The sequence below is a fragment of the Urocampus carinirostris genome, chromosome 6, assembly GCF_059441175.1.
Source record: "Urocampus carinirostris isolate Australia breed hairy pipefish chromosome 6, RoL_Ucar_1.0, whole genome shotgun sequence".
Lineage (NCBI taxonomy): Eukaryota > Metazoa > Chordata > Actinopteri > Syngnathiformes > Syngnathidae > Urocampus > Urocampus carinirostris.
Window position 1 is genome coordinate 19,221,892 of NC_142354.1, and position 22,083 is coordinate 19,243,974.

Below are 22,083 nucleotides of genomic sequence, written 5' to 3' on the forward strand. Positions count from 1 at the left end.
ACATCTTGTGGTCAAATAATATGCGCTGTCCCTTTTATGATGTTTAATATTTCCAAGAAAACATCAAGAAAAGGATATTATGTTACAATGAGCGAGGCTGTCAGTTTACCTTGCTTTGCCACTATGTTTCCAATTAACATTCTTTCTTGTGCTATTTAGCACTCGTTTTCAGGAGCAAACACAATACAGTGAAATCTTGTGGTCTCATACACACTGTCCCTTTTATAATATTTAAGGTTTCTAAGAAAATGTCAAGAAAAAGTGGTCATATTACATCGAGCGAGGCTGTCTACCTGTGGTAAGCAGAAAGTATGTTCCCAATTTCCAAGGAAGTGTTCGGAGCAAGGGTTAGTAATGGGATTGGTTTTAAGATACATCAAATTGTGGATTTATTTCTTACTGATTTTTATGTTTTTTGTGTGTATTTTTAGGTCTCATTGTGTGTATCAATTTTTAAAGACAATATTTGGAAACAATCGATTTCTTTTTGATTAAAGATTTTCCTCAAAAAGGCTCGGCAAAAAAAAAACATAAGGACAATGCTGCAATTAGGTCACTTTGAGTCTGCGTTTTTAGCATTTGTTTTTAGTTGCACGGCACAACATCTAGTTGTCAAATAATACACTACACACCTTTCACTCCAACTGTCCTAATTATTGAATACAAATACTCCAGCTGTTATTTTTGTTCTTACAGTAAAGATTATGGAGTGGAATATTAGCTAGATGTCATTAGTCATGCCCCTCACCAAAGTTTCCAAGTACCGAGCATGTTTCCTCAATGCTCCAAAAGTGGGCTCCATTGTTGCGTCCTGTGGGCTTACGTGGCTAGACAAAAACCTAAACTTACAATATATATGTATGGGTACAACAGTGATATCAGTTATACACCTTTTATAAATGGATACACCTGTGGCTTTTAGGCAGTGGAGCAGCAAATATAATTGAAATGTCACAGAGAAATCAACAAATACAGAGGCTCTTTTAAGCAAGTAAGCCAGAGTTTGCATGCATTATTTGCCTCTTTACTAAAAGTCCAGCAGTGCTTTAGGGCAGTGGTTGGCAACCACTGGGCTGTTGACCGATACTGAACTGCACAGAAAGTAAAAATAGTTGCTTCATATTTTGCTTATACATCATTTATTTGTAACGCGAGGTTTTACAGTAGTAGATTACCGTATGTGAGTTATGATTGATTAGGTGCCAAACCCCGTTCACCACATTTGCTCAGCATTGGATACAACAGAAATCAAACTCGCATTGGACACTAGAGTGCCGAAACCCAAACACTAGACATTTAGGAGTGTAGATAACATAGAAAAAGGCATTAGATTGTATCTGATCAACACATTATTATTACTCACGGTGCCACGTTATAATGGAGCATTATGGCTAAGAGTTCAGCAAAAACGTTTTAGAATGTGGTACCGCGAGTTAAAATATGACAAAATGAAATACAATGCCTTTTATTATGTAATCTTGATCCTTAGTCGTCTAGTGATTACACAGTGGATTTAGGCTTATCATTTTCATCGCTGTCTTTATTATAACTAATATTATTGGGCTGGGACATTAGAATCTTAGAAATTAAACTGGTACAGAAAAGGTTGCAGATCACTGGATCCTGTTTCCAATATGCAGGTTAACGTACTCCGTGACTAATAATTTAAAGTAATAAAGTCAACACAGATATTAGATTTGTGCGCATTAACAAAAATTTACAGTGCATCCGGAAAGTATTCACAGCGCTTCACTTTTTCCCACATTTTGTTATGTTACAGCCTCATTCCAAATTGTATTAATTCAATCTCTTATCTCAAAATTCTACACAAAATACTCCATTATGACAATGTGAAAAAGTTTTGTTTTTTTTTACTTTTTTTGAATTTATTAAAAATAGAAAACTAAGAAATCACATTTACATAAGTATTCACAGCCTTTGCCATGAAGCTCAAAATTTTTTCCACTGATCATCCTTGAGATCTTTCTACAGCTTAATTGGAGTCCACCTGCAGTAAATTCAGTTGACTGGACATGATTTGGAAAGGCACACGCCTGTCTATATAAGGTCCCACAGTTGAGTGTGCATGTCATAGCACAAACACCAAGCATGAAGTCAAAAGAACTGTCTGTAGACCTCCGAGACAGGATTGTCTTGAGGCACAAATCTGGGGAAGGATACAGAAAAAAATCTGCTGCTTTGAAGGTCCCAATGAGCACAGTGGCCTCCCTAATTCGTAAATAGAAGACCAGGAAACCACCAGGACTCTTCCTAGATCTGGCCGGCCTTCTAAACTGAGCGATCGGGGAAGAAGGGCCTTAGTCAGGGAGGTGACCAAGAACCCGATGGTCACTCTGTCAGAGCTCCAGCGTTCCTCTGTGGAGAGAGGAGAGCCTTCCAGAAGGACAACCATCTCTGCAGCAATCCACCAATCAGGCCTGTATGGTAGAGTGGCCAGACGAAAGCCACTCCTTAGTAAAACGAACATGGAAGCCCGTCTGGAATTTGCCAAAAAGCACCTGAATGACTCTCAGACCATGAGAAACAAAATTCTCTGGTCTGATGAGACAAAGATTGAATTCTTTGGTGTGAATGCCAGGCGCCATGTTTGGAAGAAACCAGGCACCGCTCATCACCAAGCCAATACCATCCCTACAGTGAAGCATGGTGGTGGCAGCATCATGCTGTAAGGGTGTTTTTCAGCAGCAGGAACTGGCAGACTAGTCAGGATAGAAGGAAAAATGAATGCAGCAATATATAGAGATATCCTGGATGAAAACCTGCTCCAGAGCGCTCTTGACCTCAGGCTGGGGCGAAGGTTCATTTCTCAGCAGGACAACGACCCAAAGCACACAGCCAAGAGCTCAAAAGATTGGCTTCAGAACCACTCCGTGAATGTCCTGGAGTGGCCCAGCCAGAGTCCAGACTTGAATCCGATCTAACATCTCTGGAGAGATCTGAAAATGGCTGTGCACAAACGTCTCCCATCCAACCTGATTGAGCTTGAGACTTATTTCAAAGAATAGGCAAAACTGCCTAGAGATAGGTGTGCTAAACTTGTAGGATCATATTCAAAAAGACTTGAGGCTGTATTTGCTACTAAAGATGGATCAACAAAGTATTAAGCAAAGGCTGTGAATACTTATGTAAATGTGATTTCTTAGTTTTCTATTTTTAATAAATTAAAAAAAAGTAAAAATATATATATATATTTTCACATTGACATAATGGAGTATTTTGTGTAGAATTTTGATATAAGAGATTAAATTAATACAATTTGGAATGAGGCTGTAACAAAACAAAATGTGGAAAAAGTGAAGCGCTGTGAATACTTTCCGGATGCACTGTATTTCCATAACGAGCAGTAAGAGGGAGGAGGCTGACGAGGAAGGGAAAGAGTTAAGACTGCCCAGCCACGCACAGTGAAAACAACGTCACATTACATCACACGCTACATTTAAAGAAACACGCTCCTTTTTTTCCTGGCCTCGATTGGGAAAATGTCGGTAACACTCCACCGGCGGTTAATAAGCCGAAGCTCTGCGGAAAACGACAACAGCTGCACCCTAGACAAGGATATTTCTTTAAAAATTTAAAAAAAAACAAAAAAAAACATGTGGGACTTTTTAAATGTATAACCTCAAGTCAGTAATAAAATATAATACTGTACTTAACAAAACAAGTTAACAGAGACATGATTCACAGTTTGAAAGCGGAGCCCCAGATCAATGGCTAGGATGCAGCTACTTGCGCTAGTGAGCAACAAAAGAATATACAGTTATACAACATCGAAGAGAGCAAAACCGAAAATGTTCCGTTTCATTTTTTTTCATGACTGACAGTCGGGGAAAAAACGTCTCTGAGCGGCGTGGGACAGTGTCTTCAAGTTTTCTCTAGTGCTTTTACAGTCGAGTTGAACTAAGCGTTGCTGTTCAGGGGCAGGGCCAGGGAGGCTTTGGGCTGCAGCTCGCACTCGACTTCTTGTTTTCCACATCTGTCCCACAAAAAAAATGAGAACGACAAGTGGTTTATCTTGGTGTATGCTTCTTTTTTTTATACCTCAAAAGATCCTAAAGTTTGGGTGCGCGTTATACATAAGGTTTTATGAGACTTAAGAACTTGAACCCAATAATGTCAATGGTTATGTACAGGTCGTGCCGGGCATCTCTTTTGCTGACTTTTTAAAGGTCACTACGTTTAAGAAAATATAGCGTACTATTTTTAGTTCAAATTGCCTTTCAAGATGACATCGGGGTTCCTAGAGTTTAATGCAAGTTCAATTCAAGACTTTTTCAATGCATTTTGAAATCAAATTTAAGACCAAGTCAAAAAAAAAAAAAAAAAAAAAAAAACAATTGAAACAAACAAAATAATAAAATATAAATATTTCTTGCACACTATGAATCTTGCCGCTTTGGGAAGTCTTGACTTGAAAAGCGCTATATAAATGCAGATCATTTCATTTCATTTAAGCCATGGCGAAAATTATACATTTTTCCATGGTCCGAAGTTGCTATGTGTCTTGTGGCCAGATCTAAGACATGCATCTGCTCAGAAACGCCCGACTGAAACCACATCATCGTTTTGATAGTTCCATTATTGTGGTCACGCGATATTGCTACCAAAGTAAAACTGTAAATTATTGATAAAGGACAATAAATGTTACGAAGTCTTTTAAGTTAAAACAAATTTAATGTTAGAAATGCGGAAGATAATTTTTTTTTTCGGCACGGTATTTTTAGATAAATTACGTTTTTTTAACCTCTAGGAGGCACTAAATAATATACAGTACGGACGCTCCTCTACTTACAACCATTCGACTTACGAAACACAGTAGATACGAACATTTTTTTTCGGGAAATGAAAAAATATCCGGACATTGCTGTAAGTTAGATTTTGTATCGTGTGCACCTTTTTCCGAGAACAGGACAATAATGTAGTGCTTCTTTCCGCCACTACCGGTGTGTGGTGGCGCTGTGAGAGGTCACCCAGCATCCACACCGAAGAAGAAATCCGCTTCCTCTTCTTAGTTCGGGTGTAAATATACTATGGTATAACGTATCTACAGCGTGCTAAGAACTCTGACATTTTTAGTGTGTAATATCTCGTGTATCCATTCAATATGGTTGTCGTAAAGTGAAAAGCAGAGGCAAGACGTTTCATTTGAAATTAAAGTGGAATAAGAAAGCTTAATGCAGTTGACAAAATGGTTGGATCGCTTTTTTTCGTCCACTTTCTCCCATGGTGGAAGAAGTCCCCTAACTCATGAAGCTATTCTTCCAAAAGTAAGTTAAACTCAACTTTATTTTTATTGAACATGTTATTTAATGAAATGTTTTTTGGTACAAAACAATACAGGTTACCTATACATGCCGAAACACTTTTCAAACCGACAAAATGACGGACGGCCTTAAAATTTTTGCTACCCATCTTAATAGAAATCTGCTAATGATGGAAAATTGTCTGGTAACGTAACCTCTTGCCTCACATAAATATAAAATATGTAAATGTTCGTACAGTCTTGTTTGAATTAAATTCTGTTACAAAAGACCGGCTTTAATTTGTGATCATGAATAACCTATCCTTCTCCCGAGTCCCCGCAAATAAAACGTGTAATTTCAGGTTTGCTTCAGGTTCGGGCCTGCAATTTAAGTCAATTGGCCGGGCTAGGGCGGCTTCAACACCCATGGGCTAGGTTATGGCTAAAACTTTCATACCTCTGTTCAACTGTAGCACAACTGTATTTGTGCAATGATTGATCAATTGAAAAATATCACTGACCACAATCGCAAAACATAGGATGCAACAGGAATCGAACCCCGGTTGCGGCGAATCCTCACCACAAGACCACTCGTGATATATTTGACATTTGAAAAGGAATTTCATTGTGCCCGTCATACACAAACAAATACAGTATGAAAATAATCTGCATTCTTCCTATAAAGTAAGGAGGCTTACCCAGAGGATGTTCCGTTTCCTGTTCGCTCGTTCAACCGCTGCTCGTACTCCGACAGCAATTTTAATATATTAAGTGCAGCCTGTAAAGGTGAACAAGAATATTGATTTATCAGTAGCTAAAATGAATCGGCTTTCCATTTCAGAGGAGTAGGGATATTTGTGGAGGTATATCTAAAAGCAATGCAATGCTGCTATCTACAGGACAAAATCATTAACAATTTTTCTTTTTGCTATTAAATCTACTCAATAATGCGAAAACTTTCCCCTGGCAACGATAGAAAGATAAATACAAATCATTTGATTTTTGCACAACTAGACTCTTCAGTGGGTTAGGGAGATTTAAAATTTTAGAGGTGCAACCAAGAATTGATAAATTGATCGATAATTTCACACTACCAAATATACAGACACGCATAAGTCAAATTCAAAATTTTAAAAAAAATGAAATCCGGGGATCAGCTTATGTGCGCATATTTGGTTGAGTGTCACAAGTAAACAGCGTGGAGAGGAAGGGGGCGTGGCTAATAGAGGAACAACAAACCAACAGGTAACTGATGGGGGAAACATGAGCACGCGGTCACACAATATACAGTAAACCTGTGCTGAAATTTGATCATTTTAATTGTAAAAGTATTTTTGCAGTACGACATTTTCGGAGAAAAAAATAATTCTGTCCTATACTGCTGAGCTCAAGCTAAAAGTGATAAAGGAAAAACCAAGCAACCTGAAAGCAGTAGAAAATTTGGTGTAGACAATGGAAAACGAAAATATCTCTACGTATATCACTGGAAATTGCATCGTATGCCAAACATACTAACAGGGAATCAAAACATGGACACTACCCCAAAATAGAGAATAAAATCGTTAAGTGGCTAGAAGACCATAGACAAAATGGAAATTGAGTGTCTCGCTCTCAAGATTGAACAAGCACAGAAATATGAAGGGTTCACTGCTCCCACGTGTAGGTGGCTATTTCAAAGTATTTTAGGGGGTCTGCATTTATGCAATGTGGGCTTATGTTAAGTATATACAGTATCTTTATGATTACTTGTTTTGGAAGACAGAAAAAAAACCTCAAAATCCAGAGACTAATAAAGAGTGTAGTGATGAACACGTGTGCATGTAATCCAGACGCACTATGTGCCTAACAAGTGTCATAATTGTGTTTCTTTATGTTCCATTCAATATTTCTTAATAACAAATGCAATACAATGCAAATGTTAAATACATATATTTACTTTATTGAACTCCTCTTTTAACCGACACCTTAATAAAAATTTTAAAACCCCAGTTAATTTTGCGCTGCAAACCTTTCATTTGGATTGTGCTAAAAGTAACATAAAGGGACAGTGCACGAGTCATTCCTAAAACTTAAAAAGTGGTCGGCGGCGCCCTCTGTTGGCTGCGGCTGCATCGGCTCGCTACAACGGGTCAGGTGCAATCGACATTTCGTTCTGTGTACATTGTTACACAGAATGACAATACAAGGAAATTATTATTATTATTATTATAATATTAAGTGCTCCTTAGGGGAAAACAAATCCATTACTTTGAAAGGGAAAAGTAAGAGAAGAAAAATTGTGCGTTTTTGTCACTTCTGAGTGTCCATAGGTTGTAATCCTCACAGTGACATCTAGTGGTCCAATCATTCACACTAACTCGAAATATTATTCATAGTTATAGTTTTTTGATGGTGAAAGTTGGAATTCAGAAGTCAGTAATTCAGAATTTAAAATTTTGAATGAATTGATCCCTTCAACTTTAACTCCTTTGAATACAAAATTGATAGAGTATTGCTTTAAATACTACATTAAAATGTCTTCATGGTAAAAGTCATTATGACAAAGTGCATATCCTACCATATCATGACAGGATTCCACATCTTTTCCCATTCCATGGCTTATAAGTGGTGGCTGGGAGGAGCAGTTAATTAGTGACACAAACTCATTCTTGTTGTTTTTAGGGAAGTCTTTGTATTCCACCTGCAAAGAACAAAGACGTGAATTTGCTGTTTACCACCTAAAGCTACACTGAATGAGCACTGGCACTGAAAAAGACGATGACCTGCAGTCCCTGCACAGATGCAAGATAAGCGAGCTGTTCCGAGGGCCTGGTGAGTGGCCCATAGGGAGTCTGGATATTTTTGCTCTTTAGGATGGCCTCGGCCGTGTGGGAGGTGCCTGCGTACAGCAGTTCGTTGGCGATCACGGCCGTGACGGTGGCCTTGCCGGGGTTTGGGGTTGCTCGGGAGAAGTCTTTAGCCTGGGGTCCTTGGCAAGCCCCGACGGCCTGAGCCACCTCGGGCATCATGGGCAGGATGCCTGCAGGAAGCTGCTGGTGGCTCATGTAAGGCAAGCGGAACTCCTCCTCCTTGGAACCTGGACGGTATGGAGAGAGATTGTTATTTAAACGAGTGACAATTTGGAGATTCCAACTTTAGGGGAACATTGCGACTTCTATCATTTCCTCCAGCTGAATTCCACAGGACCTGAAAAATGACAAATGTTTTTGGTCTGGTTTGTTTATCCGTCATAATGAAGAATCATAGTGCCATAACATATAGAAGTTTTCAGGTGCATTTGTCCCCATACAAAGTATAAAGTATTTTTGTTTCATTTTAAAAAACAATTGCAAAGAGTTTGGTGCAGCTCATCACTCAGTATGAAGCCTCTGGGAATGTTTTCAGTAAGTTAAATTACTAATAGATGGCAGGAATGGTTTGAGTGTATCTTTGTTCACACATTGAGGAAGGCCCCACTTCCTAGTCTTGCTTCCTGTATCCAGCGACTAAAGTGTGTAGGCTCCCTTGTGGCAAACATAGGCGCATCAAAGCAGTGGGGTGGGAGTAGAGAAGATACGGATAAGTACAGAGTCAACTCTGAGCTTTTTTCTTTCGAAAAAGACAAAAGAAATGGGATCGGCCTCTTCTTGCAAAGTTCATGCATAGGTTCAGTGTTCTACCAATAAAATTTTAGTTTGCAAGCAAAGTGCCCTAGTGTTTATAGAAAACATTGTTAAGATATTGGAGGCATAAATGCAAAAAAAGGAGAGAAAAAAAGAAAAAGAAAAAAGCACAGAAGTGAAAGTTCTGCTTGAAATGCATCCTTTCACAAAAAGCTGTTTTTCTCAGAAGTTTTACCTGAAACAAGTATTTTCACGAAACAATGTTCAACTGTTGATTACTAAAACATAATAGTAATAGTCAAGTCAAGTCATATTTTTTGTATAGCCCTTAATCACAAGAAGTCTCACAGGGTTGCAAAGAATACAGACTACCATTACACTAGAAACACATTATTTTTTTTAATGAAAAACGAGGGTTGAAGCTTACTTTTGATACGTCCTATGCCTATATAGCTACAGAACAAAATTTTCTGTAGACCTTCAAATATAAGTCAAAATGGCAAAAATTGACAGGCACCGGCTCTTCCTATTTAAGATAAACGTCTGGTATTGAACGAGTTAATGTAACACTTAGTGCAAAGGTTTGCCTCGTGAAATTAATTTGTAAAATTCGTTAAAAAAAGAATGTATTGACCTCCTAATTACACCACACAACCAACAGTACTTACCAAGTGGCGCCTCCTCCAACGAGCCCGGCTCGAAAAACGTCACCTTGCGTCCATCGCCAGGCTTTTTCACAGGGGTCTGACCATACCGGAGGAAACAAAACATAAGATTAAACATACAAACGGGGTCATGCTTTTCTATTACCTAAAAAAGTCAAACAAATACCCTCTCTTCGGTTTTAAGTGCCGGCTTTGACGGCTGAGGCTGAGGCACTTTGTAGCCCAGGATCTCCAACATCTTCTCGGCCGCGTTCTTCTTGGCCACTTTTTTGCTCGGACCCATGCCCTCCGCAGACTGCCCGCACACTCTCACCTGTGCCAAAACGTGAAGGCAGCACACATTAAAAACAATGAAAGACAAAATTTGAAAATGAAAGAAATTAAAAAAAAAAATGAAAACAGCTCGACTTCACTATGATTCATTTGTATTTTTGACTGATTTCAGTTAATGTTCAAACATAATTTTAAAGATAACGATGCTCTTTGAAAAGTTTTTAATTTTGAATGGAGTAAACATTAGGTATGGTATGTATGGATTTTTCTAGCTTTCATTATGAAAATCGTTTCTCAAGGCCGCAGTGCGGCCGCGCCAAGCGGTTGACGTGCGATGAGTCAGTCACGTAAGGAAAAAGAGAACAAGCTATCGATTAGCTACTCTTTTTATATGGACCAGCGACGCTTGACCAGATCATGCCTCGTTGGGAGTGGTCTCAGATATCTGATGCCACCAGGATCGGGTGATGATGTTTGAAGTTGCTTAACTTGTTAGAAAGCCAAAGAAGTGAGAAATTGGCATAAAGTTCTGTACTTGAGAATCTCCCTCCAATCGACATAATTACATAAGGTGAGAACATTATTTTATCAATGCATTGCCTTGGATGTATTAATTACATTCAAAACTGATGTTATCAGTATTAATTAAGGTACATGGTGAATTGATACGTCCGGGAACAGTCCAAAAGGGGAGGCAGTTGTTCCATCCATTCCAAAGTGAGTTATTTGAAACAAAACAAAGAATGTGGAAGTAATTTTTGTGCTGGGCTTATTTGCTTATGGTGACAAGATGTAATTCCCATGACATGAAACCGTAGGGGGCGATAACATTTCATAGGACAATGCCGTTCAAACAAATGATAGCTGCCGTTAATCACTATGGAAGAAAAAATGCAATAGCAAAGCGAAGCTACCACAGAGCATTGTCTGTCATTTTCAAGCCGACTTGTTAAGAAACAAGGTAACTATTTCAAGCTTTTAAAAGCAATTTATCCACAATTCAAGTACTTTTAAATCCTTAAAATCACAACATTAAAATTCAAACATCTTCAAAGCTTTTAAGCACCTGTACGAACCCTGTATTTAGTAGAAGCTATGAATAAAAAAGTGAAAAACACATTTGATATTTGAGCAACCAAATAGATATCATGATGAGATAGTCAACGGTTTTATATTTTCCTGCAAAATGTTAAGTCATTGACGGTAACAATGGTGGTTTGCGTCTGTGAAGGTAACCATTGTAGGCTCTTACAATCCTAGTTTTTTAAATCCATATTAAGTTAATGTCTTTCCTTATCAAATATATTATAGCAACTTTTCATACTGCACTTAGCACAGCATTAAAAAGGTGATCATTTTCAATTGGGGAGCAGAATCTCTGACATCATTCAGCAAAAGCAAGAGAGGGGTTCTAAGAGTGATATGGACAGACTTTAAGGAGGACATCTTAAAGCAGGTTAGCAACACAAGTCCAGAAATTGGGGTAAACACTCCTCAGAGGAGGAAAAACCTTCAGGCTACTTCAATGTTCCCTCTAATTTTCCACGGGTCTGAGCGTTCACACAAAGTCGGTGAGCAACGCTTGAAATGACAGTGAGCCACCATAATCCCAAGTGTGGCAAGATCATTAATTGTCAAAAACTTGACATCTAGTTACATTTTGCTGAGTTTCCGGCAATGCAAAATTATTTTTATCTTTTGGAAGACTTGCCTCATGTACTATTGCAAAGGTTGTACGGCCTACAAACGTCGTTTGTTCTTACAATTCTTTCACAAGATATCCATTTCTTTTTATTTCCTGATAAATTTTGTCGCATAATATTAACATTTTTGGGGGCTTATTTAGTCGGTTGTAAGATACAGAACTGTACTTAATCACATTTTTTAGTGGAAGTACAATGTTGGCAACACGATTCATTTGATATGATTGGAAATATTTTTAATGCAACACAAACTTTTTATTCTTTTTTTTCGGTGTTTTTTTTTTTTTAATTCCTTTAAAAAAATTTAATTGTATTTATTTTTTCCGAGCTGTTACTTTTTTCTTTTTGTTCTCTATTTACTTTTTTCCTACATTTCTTTCTTTTCCTTTTTTCTGGCTTTTTTCTAGATTTCTCCTTCTTTTTTTCTCTTCATTTTGTTTCTTTTTTTCTCAGCTTTTCACTACTTTTTCATTTTGGTATTTTTTTCTTTTTTGTTCTATTCCGCCCTTCCTTTAGGTCATTTTGTGCATAATTTTACTTAATATTTGGTCATGTTGGGGTCAAGAAGCAAAAACAACCTGAAGAGCCGTTTAGGACCCTTTTTAGTGCGCCCAGCCGAAAAAGCCGGTTCTCGACATACTCTACAAACAGTTGGGAAGTGGCCTGCCAGCATGTTGCTTACTAACTTTACTCAACTTCGTTCGACTTCAAAATACCGCATTTAGGACACAACGTCAGGGGAACCCGTGTATTTTTACCTTCATGCACTGTAACTTTGACTTAAGTCGCTTCTTAATAAGTAATTTTGATCCCTCATTTTGTGCGCTGGCTAGATTTTCTTGTGCGCCGAGAATGTGCGAGCAGTGCGCAATTGCGCACGCGTGCAGCTTAGAGGGAACACTGGGCTACTTCCTGGTTTGCCACTAAGCAACCACTTTCAAATAAAGGCAGGCTTGTGCCGGAGCACCTTGTTCTACATTAAAGGGATTCTTAAAGCCTCATGTTTGGGAATGAAGCATTTCTTGCGTTGGTAAACACTCACTTGCATGACAAATTCCCGGCGCCGCGGCAGGCCCCTCTCCGTAACCATGATGTATTCCGGTTCCTTCTCCTTCTTGGCCTGCTGGATCTGAGCCAGGCGGCTGATTGGGTTCATTCCCTGGCCGTATTCTGGGCTGGTCTGCAGCTGTAACAGACACGTGTGGAATGACTTGTTTTCAATTTGCTCAAATATTTTTTGGGATTGTTCAGGTGTCTGAGATGACAAATTAAAAAAAAATCAGTCCTCTGAGGAAGCTAGCCTCTATTATAGGATTATCCAAGTTTAATGGAATTGAATTGCCTTTATTGAAAAAATAGACTGAAGGGTTTCTCCCTTTAGTGCAAATCAAGACAATCTAAAACATAAATGTGTAAAAGGATACATATGTAATAAAAAACATTGATATATAATGTGTATATTTACAGCGGCAGTACAGAACATTATCGTCGGACAGACACTTCCCATTAGATTTACACTTTCCCATGGTTCAAAGTAAACGTCACAGTCCAAAATTGCTGTGTGTATTGTGGGTCTAAGACATGTGTCTGCTCTGAAATGCCCGACTGAAACCACATCACCGTTTTGATAGTTCTGTTGTGGTCACGCCATGTTGCCACGAAAGTCACGGTAAATTATTAAAAAAGAAAACTGATACATTTTACTAAATCTTTTTAGTTGAAACAAATATAAATCTTATTCACGTTTTTTTAAAAGTAGAAAATTGGATTTTACACATTTTAATGCCAATTAAGACCTTATTTTTAGAATAATGAATTTGATGCCTTTTAAGAGTTTAAGAGTACGTGGGAACCCTGATTATGCTCATGAGCGCTGTTAATGGAAGTTCAACTTGGTGCCTTCATTGTCTAAAAACAGAATGGATGCATGACAATAATGGAAATATCCAACTATAGGAGCTAATCCCAGTCATCTGAAATATATGAGTGAACACACATTTCCTTATAAAAGATACCCTGCAAAGAGAAATAAAACAAAATCACGGCAAAACCAGACAAATAATCGTTACAAGATTAATAATATTTGTGTGGCATTAACAGCTTATTTTACTTAACACCCATTATCTTAAGAAAGGTTTAAAAGAAAGAAATGCTGTCCAATAATATATACAGTATGTATTACCTAGACACATCAATGACTCTAATCTGAACGGTGGAAACAGATTAAGCCGAGTAATCGTAAATTAAGTTTTGCCGCACCAATGTTCAAACTTCAGGGCTCTACAAATGCATACACGTGAATGAGAAAGTGAATAACATGCGGCTATATCGCAAAACCTCGACTGACTGAGCAAAACCAAGGTGATATCTGGATTAAAGGCATCAGATTCAGCCTAAAAACCCACAAAAACTATAAAAGGGTGATACGATTTTTCAACAGAATGCGTTTTTAGTGGTCGGTAAATTTGCACTTCCAAGAATCAATACGCTTTTGAGAGGGAGAAAATATTTAGACAAAGAATTCACGCCCACTCTCTTAATTCAAGGGTTCATTTGTACTTACATTCTTTAAAAATAAAAATAAAAATAAAAAATACAAATCTTAAATACTGCATAGCATTTCAAGCTCCAACACACACTAAGTGGGTGTGGGACCGTTTGTCACTTGGCTGCTTTATTTCTAGTGTTGACATCTCATCAAGAATCAGTTTGCTCCAGTTACTTTATCCTGTTACATGTGTGGATTGTGCAGCTAAATGTGAAGACATTTCGCCTGGAGTCGCGCGTGACGCTGCCTTCTGCCGTTTGTTCTTTCTTTTGTTTTGTTTGAAAGAAAGCACTCATATAATAACATTTAAAAAGATGATTAAAGGGACACAGTGTAATATTTGACAACTAGATATTACTGTGCTGTTTTGTGCACCCAAAACCGAGTGCAGAAAATCACTAGAACTATTTTTTAAAAAGGATTTCATTATAAAATCGCATTATTACGAACAAACTTGAAGGTAAAGCTGAATTTGATTGTGGAAATCATATCATTGATTTGGTAGTTTTCCAGAATTGACATACCTACTTCCTCCAAGCTTTTTAAAAATATAGTTTGGGATACAATACCAGAAGAAATTAATATTGGTCATCAGAGTTTAAATCTATTTTATTTTTTGCGTTCAGTTAAAGCCGTCAATATCTAATGCTTTTTGGCCACCCTCACTTATTTCATTTACCAAGTGAATTTTTTCATGTAATGTGGTTTATTTCTCCAAATGAAGTGAACATGCACTTGGTTGATAATTGTGATTATTTTGTTTGAAATTTCTTGGAATTTTGTTGGGTATACATATTTAGATAAACTTACCATTTTGATCAATTAGATTCATCCAATAAAAGGTTTGTCCTGTTGAAGCCACAAATCATGTTGAGACTTACATGTTTTTGTTTTAATTTCCAAATTCGGAGTTCGATTTTGCTTCATATTGGTTGTTTGATAAACTCCAACATAATTAACAGGTATGTTATTAATGCCTTTCAATTGAGTATAATATATAGCTCACATATTTTTCCAGTTCAACGTTAGCCTGTAATCTTAAGAGAATAATTTTTACTTATTTTTTCTATGGCAATTGGGATTTGACATGAGAAGACACGAAGAATACAAACTACAGAGACTAAAGGTCACCAAACTGCACCCCCCCCCTCATGGTTATCCCAGCTTTTCACAAGGCTTGTGTTTTTCGGGGATACCTGGAGCAGCAAGATTGCAGACAATCATCTTAGCTTCCCTCTCGGTAAGTCTTATGTAAAATTAATACAAATTTAGCAACCTATAATGCATGTTTATATGATAGCTCATGTAATTTTGCTCATCAATCAAATTAATATTAATTTTTGGGGGTATAAATTAGGGTTCTTTGACCACTATGAGGCGCTTAATAATACACAATGTCTCTTTAAGCGTCAGATTATTACGCATGCAACATTTTCGAGTACTGTACCTTGATGATGGATTTGGTTTTCTTCTTGATGCGTGGCAGCGTCTTCTCCACGCTGGGCATGTAAGGTAGCCTCTTCAGGTCGCCGAGCACTGCTGCAGCCGCCAACTTCTTTGCAATTTTTTTACTCTTCCCCTCGCCCTCTCCGGTGAACTCACCCACTGCAACGTGTACGACAAAGCTCTTGATGTGCGGTGGGCCTTCTTCTTTCAGCACCTAGAAGACACAATGACACAGACAATTGGGAAGTGGACCGCCAGCATGTTGCTTAAAGCATTAAATTCAGTCAAATCAATAAATGCCAGATTACTTGAGATATTAGAGACATTACGATTTGAAGTGTATAGTTGTCTATGCCACTCTACAATAAAACTGATTTGACGTCTATAGACGTAAACGGTACTGAATGTGCTAATACGGGTGATACATTAATATAAGGTTAATGTATCAAAAGTGTATCTGGGTATTATAGGAGTTGCTAGCTGTACAATTTTAAGTTTAGAATATGATTTATTCGTTTTCCAATTTCCCCTTTGTGGGCTAAGGTTTAGGACCTCAAAAGCTTCGACTTCAGCTTACTCCCTTTGGGCACATGTAAAGTATAGTTGTATTGATTAATTCCCATAGAATAATAAGAGACCCTGGTCGCAGGACAGTCAAGGGGGGTCTCGGGGCATGCTATCCATTGAAACACATTCATACATACATTCAAACGCATCTATCTGGTGCATTTTTGGAGCAAAATTAAGAAGCTAGATCCAAGACAAATGTGTACCCTTTTAAACTATTGAATCATAAATGAGTTAAATGCAAAATAAATCTGTTTGTCATTTCATTAGAATGATAATAACTAGTGTTATTCCAATGCCATACAATTCTAGTCAAGTCGTGTTTATTTGTATAGGCCTTAATCACAAAAAGTCTGAAAGGGTTGCACAGGCCACAGACTATTATTACACCATCCCCTGATCTAAAACCTACACAAGGGCAAGGAAAAACTCAAAACCTCAACATGAAGAAAATTAAGAAACCTTGAGAATTCAAGAGGTAATCGCACTTCCAGGATGATCAGTCTGCAATTGATGTTGCAAGGGAGAGTATACAGACCAAATCACTGCATTGTTTTAAATTGAATTAAATTTAAGGCAATACTCATCAGTGATTTGGTCAATTACAGTATTAAATATTAGTAACACCGCTTTTGTTATTGCTGCTATGACAGCATGCCCGTTCTTTTCTGATGGTTTACAGGAGGTTATTGTAACGCACAGCTTGTAAGCTACAGTTAGACCCCATGCCCACCAAAGCATTTTCCTGCTCAGAGCAAACTTTTCGAATTGCTTGCAATGGAAGCACTGCATTTTACACTCTGTTAAAAACCCCGGAAGTCCGACGAGGCGCTGGGCAGGTTTTCTGCGCTGACTGCTCGTTCAATGTTCAACTTTGGGAGAGCTCAACGCTTGTCAATGTCACATTTTACCCTAGTGTCTAATCCCAGTGCAGGTGGGATGAGACAACCACAGAGTGTGCGCTTAAGCACGGGGAAGAGGCTGACTGAGTAAGAATCCATCTGACTGACTGAGATACATAGAACAAATAAAAACCATAGCATTTGTGATCCTTATATATATCGTGAAATCTAAAAGTTAGTTTGGTAATGAATAAAAATATCATTTATATATATTCAAACGAATCATTTTAACAATACAAGTTTATGAGAGACCGCCAAGACCAATTAAACCACGGTGGGCCGCTACAATCACCCTATATATGGGAAACATTGGTACTGTATAGCTATTTTTCTGTGCAAATATTTTGTTGTTGATATCTTATTTTTTTGGTGCTGTACCAAAATTTTAAAAAGTCACAATACCTCAAAATTTACAGGTAGATTGCGCTTCAGTGCAATCTCAAACACTTGACTGATTTCTGACTTGTTCAGGTTTTCTTCTTCAGGCTCCTGGGTCACCTGGAGGGGGAAAGCAATGAATAGTGTTGTGATTTGTCAACAAGAATGCTGAGGGCACGGTTCTCACATCGGACAACTGCTGCAACATGGGATCCTTTTGCAGCACTCTCAGGGCTTTCACGGCAGCGTCTTGCTTGGCGAACTGCCACGTGCGGCCCTTCCCTATAAACTGCTGGCCTCCGATGGATAGTTCCATGTGGTAAATCATTGGTCCCATGGGGGCAAATGGGTAGTAATAACTGAACACACAATTCATGTGGTTTTAAAAGGGGGCAATAAGAAAATGTGATCTATGAGCCATACTTACTGCTGCATAGAGCGCTGGTACGGCCCCCCAAAACGGAGACCATAATTCATATTTACTGGTCTCATCGGGTATTGGTCTATAGGCTTGTATATGGGCTTTTTATTGAGTCTTGAGCATAGTGCGTTCAACTCCATGATTGGAATCATACCATCTGCCAAGAAGAAAAGCACAGAAAAACGGTCAATTTGAAAATGAGCAGACATTAAAAACAAAGAAAATATTATTAACATCAGTGTAATTCCCCCACCTGAGTGTCTGCCATTGTGGCGTGGCGTTCTGATGGTAGGCTTTGGAAGTACAGTTTCAGCCAGGGCAGATGTAGCAGCGGAATGTTGGGCCTTCTTGATGCTGGTTCCTTCAGCATCCCAGTGTTGATCCCCTAGTGTGAGCCGCACAGAGAAAATCTGCAGGACAAGGACAAAATGTCAGCTCTCCATTCATTATATATATATATATATATATATATATATATATATATATACACATATATGTATACAAAAAAATCTGGAAAATATTTGTCTAACATACTTTGGAATGAGCCGGTCCTTGTTCACTGAGGAGCTTATACTCAGGTTGGAGCTTGTTGAAACGGGCTAACTCATTTACCAAACACATGGGAGTCTTCTCTTTAGGGTTTGCCATGTTAGATACTGGGAGAACAGAAGAACATAAGTACGTCGAAACATAGTTGGCAAAAAAATCCAACGACATCATACCACAGCGGGACAGTTTTGGTTAAATGTATTGTGGATTTTGGGGGGCAACCATACTGTGGACAATAGAGCTAGATTCCAACACAGAAGTGTTTTTTGTGCTTGTCATTGGTGGTTACTGGGGTACAGGGGACAAAAATGGCATTTGCTCGTTATAGTTCCTCTAGGATAAAAGGAAAGTGTATGGTTTTTAATCGGACTTCCACTCCTGCATAAAATCAGGACCTGATTTGTGGGTGAATAAGTTTAAATATCATGAGTAAATAGTCAATATTGAATAAGGACTGTCAAAACTCCTGTTGTGAATTACATGAATCATGTTTGCATAAACATATACTGACTTCTATTGAAGGGCGTCCTAAATCTTCCCAGACATCACCACAGTGTTTTGTATTTAGAGTCCATGCATTGTGAGCATTTTTCCTCGGTGCCGCCACGGATAAGAAAAATAAAAGATTTAAAAAAGTATGAGCCCCACCGTATTCAAGGCTCCAGTGTTTAAAACGTAGCAAATAGTAGCGGCCTGAAGTCTAGAATTTACAGTACATACTGATAACAATAGGGATTGTAAAATATACCGCGTGAACTAAGTGAACTCATTGCAAGTTTTAATAAGAAAATAATTTATAATACTTTTGTAACAAGTGAAAACTATCCAGTCAATATATTTTTTTCACAGAGTAAGTCCAACTTTTTATTTTTATTATTTTTTTTATGACAACCTACCTCTTATGGCATTGTAGGGAGTGGCAGAGCCTGCAGGGAGAGCCGAGCTCCTGACGGGCTGCCCGGCGCTTTCAGACGCCAATGTGCTGGCAGCACAAGGGATGCTGAAGCCTGGCTGAGGCTGAGCTTGCCCAACTTGCAGCGTGGCAGGGGCGGAGGCAGCGGGCATTGGACTGGTCGGACACTGGAACTGGAGCTGAGACATCCTTGCTGCTCTTGGTTGATCACGGGTGAGCGGGTTTTGATCCAAAGCTTTTCAGGGTAGCAACGATAAGTGAACTATAAACAAAAGAGGAGTAAATTGACAATGCTAAGAAAGAGAACAAGGGAGAAGTTTTGATTCTTAAAAGATTTGTCCAAGCTATGTTGGAAAAACAACTGTTCCAAATTAATTTGACAATTATTTTTCTCACAAAATCAGATTATTTTTTAATTGAACACTGATTTCGAAAAAAGTTTTTTAAAAAAGCATTGCAGAAAAAAAAGCATCATCTTTTAGTCACTGCTTTGATCAAGACAATAAGCAAAAAAAAAAAAAAACGAAAATATCAAATGACCAATTTAGGGCTGAAACCATCTGCCACTTTAAATTACGTGATAAGAAAACAATTATAAATGTATGCTTTTTCAAACATAAATTTTGCATTTTACACTTAAAGACACGACGTGTAATATTTGACCACAATATGGCACTGTGTTGCTTGGTGTGAGCTTGGCCCAGTGCCACAGAGCACAGAGTGGCGGCAGGAAGGAAACCTAAGTAGGGATTCCACTGTGTAAAAGAGATACAAATTTCTCAACCTTTGATTATTTTTAAATAGAAAAAAACATTGGTATGATATTTCATGTATTTTTGCCTAATATTCAAATCAATGTTTTGTTTTTATTACTGAATGAAATTATTTTGTAACACTGGACTGTTGGTTGCATTCCTAGGGTTGTAGGGGCATAATTTCCTTTGCTGTGTCTTGGGCAAGTACAGCCTGGTTGCACCCGTCCCTCTCCAGGCCAACATATGGAGGCACTATATTACACAATATTTTTTCATGGTTTTGTTTTGGTACCCATAAAAGCAAAACAATCATGACAACTCTATAGGTGAGACTCATGTTGTCAAATAAATGGTCTGCATTTATAGAGCGCTTTTCAAGTCGCTAAAGACCTCCCAAAGCGCTTTACAATGTGCTTCACACTTAACCATTCACAGTATTTTAATCTATATTTTTGTGTGTTTTTCAGAACATGTGTCTTAATTGGTTAAAATAGAATTAAATAGTTTTCCATTTTTTGAATTCAAGCACTTTTTGATAGCACCGAAGAGTTAATATTTTTATGTATATTTTGTTTTGCATTTTCAGGATTTTTGTGTTGTTGTTCGACTTTAAATCGGTTTAGTGTGTAAAATCTAAAATTGTTGCGTTTTGTTCTTATATTTTTTGAGAGATCTGTGAATACTTTAATTTATATTTCTTGTTCTTGCAGGGACACCCGTGATCTGTGATGTTTCTGTGAAAATAAAATTTTTAATCCCAAGAGTTAAAGATTTCCAATGATATGTGGTATGACATATTTCAGTGACTGTCGACATCGTGCAGACCGGATTTGTTTACCAACAGTTCAAGCATTTTCAAAGATTTCAAGCACCCCAGCAAACCGTGAAAAAACGTGGAGACGAGCATGACGTCATTGCAGTGAACCCACCCTACATTCCACCAACCTAATGTGTTCCACCCTTAACAGCTTTGCTAAAAGAACAAGAAAAGCAGATAGACAAGAGTGGGCAAATAAAGCATAGGGGCTCTTTGAAAAGAGTTGGGCATTGTTAAAATAAAGAAAATATTTAACTTTCAACGTTTTTAAGAATATGACAGACCCCATCTCTAAGCTAAACATAACCAAGGATGGGAGAGTAACAATACAGTCTTTATAAGGTATAGAGACTCACAATAACAGCCGGTTCCAGTACCGACTAAATTATTTGAGTAAAGCTGATAAACAAATGCAATACTAAGGGAAATGATTGTTATTTGGATTTAAAGGTATTTCTTGATTTAAAAAAAATCCTTCGTGTGATGTACTTGTTATCAGGATGTGATTAGCAGTGATGACTTCTGAAAAAGTGTGCATCAGTTGGAAATAAATGGCATCGTCAACATCCTTAAAGAACATAAAACTTAATTGTGTGAGTAAAAATGAGGCCGCCGGTTGAATACTGCTCTCCAAACAGACCACGTCCAATATTTCTAGCGTCTATGCAATAACAGGCAACCTCTTTAACAAAGGTGAATTTATCACTTTATAAAGAGCTTCCGTAGTACCAACGCATTAACAAACAACCAGCCTCGGAGCTTAAACGGCTGACATTTTTCCCAATTCAGCAACGAGAGTGGTCTTTTTCCTCCCTGCGGGGAGACGAGAAAAGCCGACGAAAGTGCTAGCTTGGCTACGTTAGCATCGGCACAGTCTGCACAATACATGCCTCACCTTTCCACTCCCGTTTGATTTGAAGGCGCTCGAGAGGACACACTGGCTCGAAGACGTGTAAGTTGCTAAAACAACACTTTCAATTGCTCATTTGTGGAACGTTTTATGGCAGAATGTGGGCGTTTTACGGAGTGGACATGGGGAGACAGGGCAAACACTAAAGAGAATGGCTTGATGCTAAGTCGGCTTCCGGAAAAGATGTTACGGAAAGACGAAGCGTTTCCAAAATAAAATATCCGAAATACGACATCCCTCAATATACTGGTAATATCGCGTCGAGTTTGACTAAAAAAAGTCACACCATTGAGATTCTCATCTCATCTCATTAGCTGCACCGCTTATCCTCAGGAGGGTCGCGGGGGTGCTGGAGCCCATCCCAGCAATCATCA

The 22,083-nt window shown here is 38.2% G+C and overlaps 1 protein-coding gene across 2 annotated transcripts; it reads right to left on the reverse strand.

Annotated features, from left to right (window-relative positions):
• Nucleotides 1–3,218: 3,218 nt before the first annotated feature.
• On the reverse strand, nt 3,219–21,873 carry stau1 (staufen double-stranded RNA binding protein 1). Of its 2 annotated transcripts, XM_088338144.1 has the most exons (15): nt 21,695–21,873; nt 19,211–19,489; nt 18,300–18,421; nt 18,019–18,175; nt 17,772–17,922; nt 17,532–17,703; nt 17,369–17,464; nt 15,499–15,711; nt 12,546–12,689; nt 9,694–9,840; nt 9,531–9,606; nt 8,023–8,336; nt 7,818–7,940; nt 5,959–6,038; nt 3,220–3,994 (listed from the first exon to the last, which is right to left on the reverse strand). In XM_088338144.1, the coding sequence occupies exons 2-15, from the start codon at nt 19,413–19,415 to the stop codon at nt 3,919–3,921; spliced, it is 2,076 nt and encodes a 691-aa protein (XP_088194270.1). In that variant the 5' UTR covers nt 19,416–19,489; nt 21,695–21,873; the 3' UTR covers nt 3,220–3,918. The 2 variants fall into 2 exon arrangements, with proteins under 2 accessions (XP_088194269.1, XP_088194270.1); XM_088338143.1 differs by having other exon boundaries at nt 3,219–3,994; nt 17,772–18,175; nt 19,211–19,490; nt 21,697–21,873.
• Between the last annotated feature and the right edge of the window lie 210 nt (nt 21,874–22,083).